General features: G+C 38.9%; 1 protein-coding gene and 1 long non-coding RNA gene across 5 annotated transcripts in view; one reads left to right on the forward strand and one right to left on the reverse strand.

Annotated features, from left to right (window-relative positions):
- CLYBL (citramalyl-CoA lyase) overlaps positions 1–13548 on the forward strand; it is a 199266-nt gene that overhangs the window by 160002 nt on the left and 25716 nt on the right. For all 3 annotated transcript variants that reach the window (XM_081198579.1, XM_081198580.1, XM_081198578.1), the window contains exons 3-4: positions 8566–8754; positions 12775–12876. In XM_081198579.1, the coding sequence (XP_081054705.1) occupies positions 8566–8754; positions 12775–12876 (291 nt within the window). The remainder of the gene's footprint in view (positions 1–8565; positions 8755–12774; positions 12877–13548) is intronic.
- LOC308589449 overlaps positions 13137–13548 on the reverse strand; it is a 33379-nt gene continuing 32967 nt past the window's right edge. For both annotated transcript variants that reach the window (XR_014009261.1, XR_014009262.1), the window contains one exon: positions 13137–13463. This is a non-coding gene — a long non-coding RNA (uncharacterized lncRNA). The remainder of the gene's footprint in view (positions 13464–13548) is intronic.

Below are 13548 nucleotides of genomic sequence, written 5' to 3' on the forward strand. Positions count from 1 at the left end.
AACTCAGGGTTATTTTCTTGTTGCGCTGAGAAGCTTGTTCTTCCAGTTGCATGCTTGTGAGCAAACTCAAAAAGCCTTTGTGTTAAGAACTTCTCTCAGTTTTCTAGCAGTTCATTCCTGGCATCCTAATCCTAAACACATTTACTGGGAAATAAGCCCCACTGACTTTGCTTTGTAAATGTGCTCAGAATCAAGGCCTACATATTTAGGATCCAACCAAATGCAAAACACTGCAGCTGCTCAAATCATCATCAGAGTTACAATGCATACTGCAAAGCAGCTGTCCCCAGCAGTGGACTGGGTGAGGAGGAGCTGGGAAGTGGTGGGAGAAGAAGCAACACGTGTATAAGGCAGCTACAAGTGTCTTCTAAACCAGAGTCTCAATAGGCCTTAGATCAGTGGTTCTCAAAGAGCGTGGCAAGACACACTGGTATAGCAGCAAAAGATGGCAAATGCAGAATCTGCAAGCATCCCTATTTCCCAGGGACAGTCCCGAATTAACAGAAGCAGTCCCAGTTTCTGATTTGATCCCAGAATGTTCCAGTTTTCCTCAGGGTGTCCTATTTTCATTGGAGAAATGTTGGCGGGTATGGAGTTATGTGACCCCCAAGCCAAGGAGATAAGTAACTATACAACCTTTAGACCTTTGAAGGCGGCCCTGCATAGGGAAGTTTTCTAATGTTGTTGTTGTTTCTTCTTCTTCTTCTTCTTCTTCTTCTTCTTCTTCTTCTTCTTCTTCTTCTTCCGTTTTTATATATATTGGAAGCTGCCCACAGTGGCTGCAACAACTCAGTCACATGGGTGGGATAATAAAAATAAAAATAAAAATAAAAATAAATTTTATTGACATCCCTATTTTCACCGAAGACATGTTGGAGGGTATGCAAGTGTGGAAGAAAGCTTGAAGGATAAGCAAAGAAGCATTTAAACATTTCAGTGTAGTAGAGTCTAGTCTAGTCTTTTTTTATTTTTAAGAAATTATATAGAACCAGGAACAGTATCCATGCCTCTCTTCAAGAGCATTGGCTATTCTTCTACAGTGCTTCATGACATATTGTCTCAGATTAAACCTAATATAAATGACATTACCTGACAAATGCAAGCTCACACCTCCTATTCAGCTTGTATGCATACCAAAGGTACATATGTAAGAGGCTCACTTATTAATGTTATTATGTAGCTGCATGGCTTTATACTTTCTTGATATCCCATGATCATATATTATAAAGTAGTTGTGGTCTATGTTATTTATCAAGCACTGCTAGGAGTTGTTTATTTTTGTTTTCCAGTGTATCCTTTTTAACTTATTTATTGATACTTATTCACAGCTATACAAACCCATTACAAAATATATTTTATATAATATACAGTGGTACCTCTGGTTGCGGACGGGATCTGTTCCAGAGCTTCGGTCTGATCCCAAGATTTTCACAACTGGAGGTGCCTTGTTCTGCACATGCGCGTGGCACAGTAGAGCGCTTCTGCGCATGTGCGCACGGCAAAACCCGGAAAAATACTTCCGGGTTTGCCATGTGCGTATCCTGAAGGATACATAACCAGAGGTGCGCGTAAGTTGAGGTTTCACTGTACTAAGATAAAATAGCTACTTAGCCTAAAAAAGAACAAAGTCAGAAAGAAGATACAGCAAGAAAAGGAGAGGGAAGAAGGAGAAAGTGAAGAAAATTTGAAAAGAGTAAAAAAAGTAAAAGGACTTCCAGCTCTCTGTTCTGCAGTGGCATGTAATATTCATCCGTTAAAATCCAACCACTCTATGTTCAATCTTCAATCTTCAAATCCTAATATTGCCTGTTCATTTTCTCTCTCACACAAACGTCCATGATAAATTTCCAATCCTTGACAAATGTCAGTAATGATTTTTCTCTAATTAAACATGTTAACTTTGCCATCTCAGCCAGATCCAATAATTTTATCAGCCATTCTTCTATAGCAGGTAGGGCTGTATCTCCATTTTTGTGCATGTAGCAGTGTTGGCACTGTAGACATGTACTGGAGTAATCTTCCATAGCCAGTGTGGTGTAGTGGTTAAGAGCGGTAGACTCGTAATCTGGGGAACCGGGTTCGTGTCCCCGCTCCTCCACATGCAGCTGCTGGAAGACCTTGGGCTAGTCACACTTCTCTGAAGTCTCTCAGCCCCACTCACCTCACAGAGTGTTTGTTGTGGGGGAGGAAGGGAAAGGAGATTGTTAGCTGCTTTGAGACTCCTTAGGGTAGTGATAAAGCGGGATATCAAATCCAAACTCCTCCTCCTCCTCTTCTTCTTTTCTAACTGTATGTCCAATAACCTTGGCTTCAGTTGAATACAGTGGTACCTTGGCGGTCGAATGCTTTAGTTGTCAAACAAATCGGCTCCCAAATGTCGGAAACCCAGAAGTGAGTGTTCTGGTTTGCAAACGTTTTTTGGAAGCCAAATGTCTAACACGGCTTCTGAAGCTTCCGGTTGGCTGCAGGAAGCTCCTGCAGCCAATCAGAAGCCACACCTTGGTTTTTGAACCGTTTTGGGAGTCGAATGGAGTCCCAGAACGGATTAAATTCAAGAACCAAGGTACAGCTGTATTAACCTTTAAAATCTGCTGTATCAATTAGGTATTTGTATCCAATATTTTTTAGCCTTTTTTTACATGTCGACCAGGCATGATAAAAAGTCTCTTCATGTTCTTGGCATTTACAGCAAACACTTCCAGCAAATTCCTGAATAGTTTCTCAGGACTTAAAGGCCGATACATCACTTTACAAAAATTATCTTTAAGATTGTAACACAATTTAAATTTTAGCCCCTTACTCCACATATGCTCCCACTGTTCTATCTGTATTGTATAACAAATAAAATTGCCCACTTAATCATGCATTGTTTAACCTTTCCTTCTTCCATTTCAATTTTCCCACAAGATTTATACATTTTTGCAAAATGTATGAAAAATTGGTGTGGCGTGCGCAAATTTTTATTCTGAAAGTGTGGCCTAGAGAAAAAAGCTTGGGAATCCCTGCCTTAGACTATATTCTGCATTTCCCCCTGACTGGAAAAATAAAGTGTAGCTATACAGTACAGGCATTGGAATATTTTCCTCTGGTGTCTTTGAGGGGTTGGGAAAGATGCAGTCCTCACTATTAGCATTCTATGAAGGATGCTTCAGTTATACTCCCTACAGTGACAGATGCTGAAGACCACTCTAGTCTAAGCAATGTTCTGACAATGAAGCAGTTGATGAGCACATTTTCTTATCCAGATTAGTGAACGTGGTGCCCTCCAGACTGTAACTCCCATCATCCCTGACCATCAGGTTTGATAGGAATTGAAGGCATCAGGTTGGCTACTCCTGTTCTCTTTTTAGCTGAGAGTTTAAAATATCTTTATATTAAAGGGTGCATCCATAGTGAGTGTTTAGTATGGAATTTATTCTTACTACAGTGGTACCTCGGGTTACAGACACTTCAGGTTACAGACTCTGCTAACCCAGAAATAGTACTTCGGGTTAAGAACTTTGCTTCAGGATGAGAACAGAAATTGTGCTCTGGCGGCGTGGCAGCAGCAGGAGGCCCCGTTAGCTAAAGTGGTGCTTCAGGTTAAGAACAGTTTCAGGTTAAGTACGGACCTCCGGAACGAATTAAGTACTTAACCGAGGTACCACTGTACTGCTACTAATACTATTACTGTTATTCATTTTTGAGCCTCTAAGTGGCTTGCAAAATTTTAAAAGCATAAGCAATAAACATAACATAAAATCAGGAAAAAAATACATTGCAACAAAAACTATACAGTGGTACCTCGGGTTACAGACGCTTCAGGTTACATATGCTTCAGGTTCCAGACTCCGCTAACCCAGAAATAATACCTCGGGTTAAGAACTTTGCTTCAGGATGAGAACAGAAATCATGCTGCAGCGGCAGCGGGAAGCCCCATTAGCTAAAGTGGTGCTTCAAGTTAAGAACAGTTTCAGGTTAAGAATAGAACTTCAGAACGAATTAAGTTATTAACCCGAGGTACCACTGTACAAAAATTCAGAAAATATACCCAATAAAACAGTAGCATAAACTTTGGCAGCAGAATTGTGTCATCAATAAATGCAGAACCATCATTCTTTCATTAACTCTCTTTTTATACGAGACACCTGCGTGTGTCTTGCGTTTTCCACGTGGTTCTTCCAACTTTTTTCAGAATGCCGAAACTCTCATCTTTTTTAAGAATGGAAGAGCAGCACAATGTCTGCAGGTATAGATGCCTCTTGCACTGATCTGCCATCTTTTTTTAAAGAGCAATTTGATGCAGGAAAGTGACCTGCCAAGAAAATGACCCTATTAAAACACAGCACCCTGTTCCAGAGGGTTTCTCATTATGAACTTGTTCATTATTTTTTAATCAATTGTTTAAATAGCACTAAAATGGCCGAGAGAGAGAGAGGGGGGGGGGGAGGTATAGCTATTACACCATAAATCTATAGGGGGAAATTCAGTGTGGCAATTGTTCCATCAGCATAAGTTTTTCAGCTTGTCATTCAAACAATTCTCCTATTAGTCATATTCTCCCCCTGCATGCTGTTCTGGGGGGGTTCCACAACCCCTCCAAACCATTTTTTGCGGTTATGCAGGAAAAGGTGAAGAAAAACCCTGTTACGCCGGCTGCTGCTGTTGATTTTCTTCTCCTATATTTTTTGATAACGATGCTATTATGAGAATGTCTTTTATTATGCATTTCTCGTTATTGTAATTGTACTTATATAACTGTTTTGATTTTGATACTTTATATTCTGTTACATATTGACATTTGTGTTCCGTTTTGTAATCCACTCTGTTTTTTTAGTATATGTGCTGCCGAAGCGAGCACCGTTTTGTAATCCACTCTGCGGCCTTTTGACAATTGGCAGCATATACATTTAATTAATAATAATAATTCAATCTCACCCATGGTGTTATATTTTTGAAATGATTTATACAAAAAAATTTTGTTAACTACCTTTAACTATATTGCTAAGATGGCAGAACCAGGCAGAGGGCCTTTTCAGCAGTGGCGCCCGCCCTGTGGAATGCCCTCCCATCTGATGTCAAGGAAATATATAACTACCTGACTTTCAGAAAACAGGCAGCTCTGTTTATGAAAGTTTTTGATGTTTTATCGTGTTTTTAATATTGTATTGGGAGCTGCCCAGAGTGGCTGGGGAAACCTAGCCAGATGGGCGGGGTATTAATATTAATAATAATAATAATAATAATAATAATAATAATAATAATAATAATGGCAGTGATCAGAAACTTTCCCTAATTCTTGTTGTTGTTGTTTTATCACATGCTTATGACTGGGAAACCCAGCCAAATGGGCGGCATAGAAATAAATTACTATTACTATTAGGCACTGTAACACCATAATACAAAAAAAAAGTATTGTCGTGTTATAGTGCTATACCTCTTTTTCACTTAAATAGAAAGAAACAGCAGAGATAATTTCAAAAATTTTAGCAGGACCATGAAAAGATGTTCACCACATTGGTAAATCAGGCAAAGAGCTTCAAATCACCCTCGTCCACAGCAGCTAAACCTCAACACTTGTATGGACAAAACACCTTAGAATGTACACGTTGGGCAGGGGGGATTCAAAACTCCTGATGGTGTGGAAAGTCAGTTCCAATTCAGGTTTACAATGGGAGACCAATGACCAAGTAGTTTTTGGAGCCATGACACATGGAAGGATCAAGCCTCCCCCTATGGAATTTCTCAAGTTCATTTCATATGAGTCGCTCCATACAGAGTGATCTATAGGGGGAGATAACAAAAAGGAATGTAGGCTGAACATACCTGGAGCTTTTGAAATCCTCAAACTTGTGAAGCGGTGTAATCTTATGGTTAGAGCTTAAAAACATTCTGTAAATCACATAAAGTTGCATCTGATAAAGTGATAGTGGGACTTGTTGCTAAGGAATAATAATTTTCTTTAAACGGACAGAACTAAAATATAATGTTTCTATGAAAATCTATTATCCACCCAACAGATGGCAAGAGCGTATAATCTCTCACAGTAACACATTTTTCTTCTGAAATATGGAGTAGGAGAGTAACTTGATTGCTGGCTGGTTATTTTGAGGTATGTAGCAGAGGATGTACATATTTGGTTTATGAAAATTACTCACAACAGCAGACTGAGGCCGTAGTTCTTACTAAGGCAGTAAACCTGGGTCTGAGCTGTATTCTTCTGACTGCTGGTGGGGGCCCAAAATAATTGATCATCAAATGTTTCCCGATATAAAACTATTCTTTCTGCGTAGCAGATTGGTAGGGCTGCAGCGTTTAGTTGTTAAATTGTTTCCATTAAACTTTGAATTGCCCTCAATTAATTGGGCAACATGCTTTTTAATTAAAATTAAAAATATTTTAAATAGATTGGATCCAAAGTGGGAAGATGACTAGGTCCAGCTCTACCATTAGACAGAGTGAGGCGAATGCCTCAGGCGGCAGCCCTCTCATTGTTCCTTTTAAGCCCTCTTGCCGCTCTCCTCAGTCTGAGAACAGAGTTGTGCAGGCCTCGTGGCCTAGCCTACTCCCACTTTTGACTCAAGCAGCAAAATGTCTTGCTTTCCCCCTGCACGTCTCCAAAAAAAGCCGTTCCAGAGGACCAGGACACTCCTAAAGAGTGTGGGCTATGTCCCAGGGGACTGCAGTGGCAGAAACGAATTGTCCCAGACTTGGCAGAGGTACCACTAGCAAGACTGTAAAAATCCACCTGTAAAAATATCATTTGGGGGCTCAGCGCCACTTGTGATCAAACCACACTGGCTTCTTGTTTCGTTTTGCTTTTTTAGCAAAGTAAAATAGGGCATGTTTTATCCTTCGGAGCATACTTTGTCTCAGGAGGAGGATATGTGGCTAATCTTATGCCAAATAAGATGTCACGTAATGTTCGGTGCAAATGAGAAGCAATCTCACAATAAGATTTTTTGGAGGGAGGGTTATTTGAGTGCTAAATCACAATGTGCTGCTTTTTCTTATTGGAAGAAACCCCGCTGCTGGGTTTTTTAAAGCAAAGGGAGCCATCTCCCAGCCATAGTATGTCGTAATGAGCTGCACTCCTAATTCTATGTACAAGCACTACCATTCTCTATCCATCTGATAGGCACATATTAAAGCCAGTGTTTGGGGATATAGGGGTGGTAGCTCCAAGCTGATGATTGTTTTGAGTGTCATTAACTTTCTCCGTGTGTCACACTAACCGGGTGAGGGGCCATTGGTTTCTTCTGTTTAAACTTATCCTAATTATTAGTCTCGTAAATCAGTGCACCATACAGCTGTCTTAAACTGGTCTTGGAGACCTTATCCTGATCGGTCCTGACAACTGTAAGCTACTGTTTCCTCACACTGTTTAACTCGGACCACATTTTGCAGCCTCTTCTGCCTCTACTCCCAAGGTCGGATTGGGATCCGTCTGGTTTAAATCTAATGTTTTGTGTTGTCTCACTGACTGGCTTTGCTCTGGATAATAACTTTGATGATTTCCCTCCCTCCTCCCTTTCGTTTGCCTGTTTCCTTGATAAGTATTTTGGGGGGCAAATGGCTGCATATTGTTAACACCATTATCCATTCTCTCCCCCCCACCCCCTTTCTTTAAAACATTCATCAGTCAGAAGCTTTAAAGTTTTATTAGTACTATAAAAAAACTCTTCACAAATGAAATTGCTTTTGATAAGTGTTCATTTTGACAATGAGAATTTGCTAAGGGCTGTTGCCAAGTTGAAGGAATTTGTGTTTTGAAACTGAAATTGGCAGGAAGTCGAGAGTCCAGGCACTTTCTTGCTTTCAGTCTGTCTGAATTTCTGTCTCTGGCCCAATAAAAATGTTTTATTTCAGCAACTGCTCAATTATTCAGAAGGAAAACATTGTTCAGATGCGCTGACTTTTTCTTCAACGTTTTCTTGTGTGTGTGTCAATTTGAGCATATATGTTTGGATTTGTTTATTTCAAATTGCTTCTGTAAAAGCAGAATGCATGTGTGCCCTTTGTGGGAGATTTTTTACTCCTGCAATTATCCTGCTCTTCCTTCAACGTTTCTGTTATAAGTTAATGGAAAGAAGGAGAGTAGTCCAAGTATGGGCAGGTTAGGAGAGTGTATACAACAAAATGCATAAATAAATACAAATAGTGATATTGCTAGTATTTACAAGAAAGTACACTGGGGGAAATATTCTCTTAATGTTGACATTTAAGTTTTCCCTTTTGGACACAACTCAGACCACAATCCTATGCATTCTTACCTGGAAGTAAGTCCCATTGAACTAAATAGGACCACTTCCGAGAAGAAATACAGAGGATTGTGCTGTTAGCAGAGTATATATTAGATTCTTTCCAGTCATATAATTGTATACATTTCCCCACAAAATTAGTAATGATGACTTAGAAATGGAATATTAAAGACATTGGGTCCATTAAAATCATAACACGCTGCATCAGTTTAATGGCTTTTCATTATTTTTTAAAAGATGCTCAAGATTCAGAAAACTGCAATAAATGTACAGTAGAATGTGAAATTAAGGGTTCTTTTTACTTTTTATCCCCTCTCAACTCTAGGCAGAAGCAAGAATGACTAGTGTGAAAGCACTTGAAGAATTTGAGTTTGGTCGGACTGAGAAGTGTGTTAGGATCAATTCGGTATCCAGTGGTCTTGCTGAAGAAGATATAAAGGTCATTTTGCAATCCAAGGTTCTCCCTACAAGCCTCATGCTTCCAAAAACTGAAAGTGTCGAAGAAATAAGATGGGTGAGTAAATTGGGATTCGTCACTATCTCAGCATTAGATTAAGATCTTTGCTACTTTGTTTAGAAAGAGGAGACTTTGGGACTTGTGGATTTAGCTCATGAGGCAAGTAAGAAATATCTCTAGCCACTAGTTGAATTCATCCTTACCATCATCTGCTTATTAGTAAACATTAATTAATTAATTAATTAATCAATCAATCAATCAATCAATCAATCACTCCTAGAAGCAATCAATCAATCCTAGAAGCCTCTTGCATATATTAAGCAAATTTGGCCCATATTTCAAAGAACAACCATTTCAGGATAAGAGGTATAGATTGAAATCATAGAATCATAGAATCATAGCGTTGGAAGAGACCACAAGGGACCACAAAATTACATGCAGAACGTGTGTTTTAATTTTTAAGTAGAATTAACTGGCTTGCATACTGCTTTAATAAGCTGTGCTGCCATTAAGGCAAAGTAAAAATGTTTTAAAATCAGACCAGCTTTTTTCATTGTAGTAAAACCTCACTGACTGTCATGTAAATGTATAGCGTACATGCCCTGGAAGTTGGAAACCATAAGTAGATGGAGGAAACATTTTAGCAACATATGAAAAAATTATGGTGGAGACAAAAAGTAAAGGTCACTCCTTAGGGCAACCAGAAGAACAAACAGGAAGCTTTTAACTAGTGTTTTTAATTAGCACAGATATTATTTCCTGTCCAGTTCTCTATTTCTTCCTTTTTAATTGCTGACAGGTGTGTTTGCGTTTCATGGCTGACTTTTCAGCCTATAAAAACCTGAAATGTAAATGGTTGGCATGTCAAATTACTTAAGAAAACTTTGAAATGGGCCTAATTATGCTATAATTGTTCAAATTGTTAAGGAGGGATAATTTTTATTTAGTGATACCATTATTTCTGAAAAATACCACTAAAGTCATAAGGCTTCTTTATCCTCTTTTCATAGTTTGGGGAACACTGAGGGAGAGATCCATAGCAGGTCTATAAAGAAAAACAAAACTAGATAAATCTGGTAGTTTGTATCCTAACTAGTTCCACATCTAACCCTAAACTTAACTTATTAGCCTTTAAGGTTCCATAAGGCTCTTGGCTGTTTTTGCATACCCAAGACATTATGGGTAACATTGAACTACTATTGACAGCTGTTAAATTCATTACATGTTAGTGGGGGGCAGGAAACACAACCTTTTTCAGAGGCTGGGAAAACTGAAGTCCAGCTACGTAGAAACATCCAAAAAGAATAGTTCTGTTTTCAGTAACGCTGTCTCCAAAGTGGCACGTTCTTTTACTAAGGAAGATTCACAAGGCCTCTTTGTTGATTTTGTACAGCGGACTAACACTTCTGGAGTTTGCTGGTTATGAATATTCATCTTGCCATTCCAGCGAAGGCCTTTGGTGTTACCCAATATGTTTTACCTTGATGTGAGAACTTCAGGCTTTCTTTCTAATTCATGCTAAGAGGAACATGCTTCTCCATGTTTCCTCATCTCTGATTTTTAATTTCCAACCGTTTTCCCTTCTGGAAATAAACCAGCGCCAACCTATCGACACTTCCCCTACCTCTGTTAAAGTCTTCTGTCTAGGGAGACCGATCAAGTTCAGTGATATTTTTGGCTTTGTTTTAAGTGGCTAGTGAAATGGAAAGCTACCTCTTTTTTCTGTTTATTTTTTCCCCTTCATTTTTATTTATGTGAAGCATAAAACCTGGAGGCTGATGCACAACTAAAAGATGGGCTTACTTGTTTTCTTTTGTGTGAGAATCTCCTGCTCCCCTTTTGTCCCTAGTGTGGGTACTTGTTTGACTGGCATGGCTTATTGGACTATAACAAGCGTAACTCTCGCTCCTTTGTCATGGGACAATTCTCCCACAAATCCTGAACAGTGGGCATTCTTCCCCACACACTATCGGGTGTGCACTGGAATTGAAAGCATTGCTAAGGCCTGCTACTTCATCCCCTCCCAGAGCTTTGTTTTTTTCCCCTCCCCCTTTTTTCCTCTACCCCCTCTCACTGAAATGAAATGAACACTTTACCAGGCCGGAAACATTTAATCGTCTCCTTTTGAAAAAAATTAATTGAAACTTCTCAACTAGTTGCCTTTTGTATTTGGTGCTAAAAAAAAAAAAACCACAATTAAAAAATTGGAGGAAATGGAGGACAAACATTGCTTGATTAAAAACTCTCCCTTGCAAGTTGCAAAATAAAATGCATTAAAAAGAAAGATTTAAATAAACAAACAAACAGATGGGTGTGTGTTTTTTATTTTTCAATGGCTTAGCACACAAAAGGTTTGCCAAAATAAAATTAACCATACCTGCTAAATTGTTTTGTTTTGTTTTGTTTTTTTAATTATCAAGGCCGGACAAAGGCATATGTTGGCTTTGTTTTATTATTATCGTGCTGTGATTTTGTGCACCTTTCCTTGGGAGTAAGCCCAGCTGAACACAATGGAGCTTACTGCCACGTAAACATGGGTAGGACCAGGCTGCAAGTGTCTTCCTCACCCCTCTTGCAATTCCTTTGCATTTCACGCCATACTTTGAATGGCAGGCTCTCTCTTAATTCCTTATATATATTCTGTTGCACACCAGCCTGTGGAAAGGTTTGACAGGCAACTGTGGCAGCAATGACGACACCACAGGCGCGCACACACACACACACACACACACACACACACACACACAGTGAGGATTCACCCTCAAAAAAAAACCCCAGCATTGCAGCAAGGTATGATTTATTTTGGGCTTAATGTAAAGTTACTGCAAATTGGTTGGAAGCTTTTTAAAGATTTCGGTGATTAGATTTCCCTTTCTTTTGGGGAGGGGTGAAGTTGGAGGGGGAGCTAAAAGAGGAAATAACACCTCTAATCCAGCTTCTGGTAAATAGGCTGCCAGCTTTTAAAATGAGTTTCCTTTCTATTAGTCAGAATATTATGCTAAGCCTTAAGCATTAGTTTTTTATGTTGCCATAGCAGCCTTATTCCTGCAGGGTTGTGACCTGCGATGATTACAGTACAAAGCTTATAGGGTCTTGAAACCCCCTTTGAAGATGAAAAGTCTTTGATGGTTTATATTTATGCAAATCTCTTAGATATGATTTACCCAACTGAGACTGAATGGAGAGATGATTAAAATTCCCTTTTCCTTTGATATCCATTAATGGTTAAATATTCCTTAAATATAAAATTGATGCATTTCCCTCCCGTCTTTATTGACTAAAATTTCTTTAGCATACCTGTGATATGTTTATCTCCCAACACATTACTAGATCTAGACAGACATAATAGATTTACAATATACAGAGGTAGCTTTTCCTCTCCCCCTCCCTTCTCTTTTGAAAGGGAGAGAGAGGGAGAGAAAAAAAATCTGTACAAGAGCTTTTGTAATGTTTCCAGATGATAGATTTTGGAATTTAGGCTACCCCACCGGCAGCTCAGAGCTAGCTGTGAACTGGTCTCATGGAAAAAATTGGAGAGCTTTGGTCTTCAAAGAATTAAACTTCCTTTTTAAAGGCCCTTCCTAGGTAAGCTAAAAAAAAAAAATTATGAAGAAAAGACCTCTGGAACAAAGGGTGACGGTGCCATAATGAATAATGTGAGTCCCACTTTGGAAGGCTGGGGAACATTCACAGCCGTTGTCAGTGTCAGACATGAAACAAAACAGAATGTCAGGTATATCAATTCTACTTTCTTTTTAAGAGCCTGCTGATTTGCATTTAACTAAGTCAGGGTGATAGGTGTTAGGCAAATATTTTTGCAAGTAAAACTTCACACTCCAAAATATACAGTAATGTGGGCATTCTAAAGGAGATAGGCCTAAGAGAACAGACCTCTTTGAAAGCTTGGCAGAGTTTTCTTTTTTATTTATTCCCCCCCCCCCCTCTCAGCACTCCAGGCTTTGTTTTCTCTGTTTATTTGTATTTCACTTCAATGGAAAGTTTAGATAAGTCGTACCATTTTATAGATTTTATTTTTTTATAAAAACGAAACTGATCATTTCCCTCTGCGGTGCTTAGTTTACAGAGAAATTTGCACACCATTTAAAAGGCCGGGTACTTGTAGAACCTATGAATTTCCTCCCTTTTGTGGAAACAGCAATGGGCTTACTCAATTTTAAGGTAAGAAACATCAATATAATTTAGCTGGCATTTCTGCTTAAAGCCATATATCCATTGAATAAGTCACATAACTGGAAAAGGTGGGTTAAAACGCCACTCCATTTCGTATTTTATATGAATGCATTTATCAGCCAAAATATTTGCTGAAATTCCAGTGCCACATAATACAGTCACATCCTACATAATAGTTCTCTTCTGTCCTATTTTGGCATTTCTTTTTTATTTCCTTTAAAACCAATAAACGTGTGTAAAAAGATATAGCGGCTGTCAAATTTTTATTATTATTTCAGGAGTCTTATTCTAATATCTTAAAAGCACCTCTTCTATGAAGTTCTGAGAACTGATAACATTTACAACCACACACAGAGAGCCCTTTGCAGTCAATGGTAAAAAAAGTACCTTCTGTTTTCTACAGCCCAATACTGGATATGCACCAAAAAATGGCATTAAGGATTGCGGAGTTCTTTTTCATCTGCCCTCCAAAAATGTCATTTCTTTTCTCTTCCCCCATCTTTTGCAATGTGAACTTGATGTTGATCAAATCCATGCAAATGGCCTCCTATTCTTGGCATCCAGCCTGTGTGTTTCTGTGGAGGAAAGATATTAACAATGATGAAATTGAAACTAGAGTGCGCCACAGCCATGCCAAGGTTTCCTGGAAAAGTTTTGTGT

This window comes from Podarcis bocagei (genome assembly GCF_964188305.1).
Source record: "Podarcis bocagei genome assembly, chromosome: 6".
Lineage (NCBI taxonomy): Eukaryota > Metazoa > Chordata > Lepidosauria > Squamata > Lacertidae > Podarcis > Podarcis bocagei.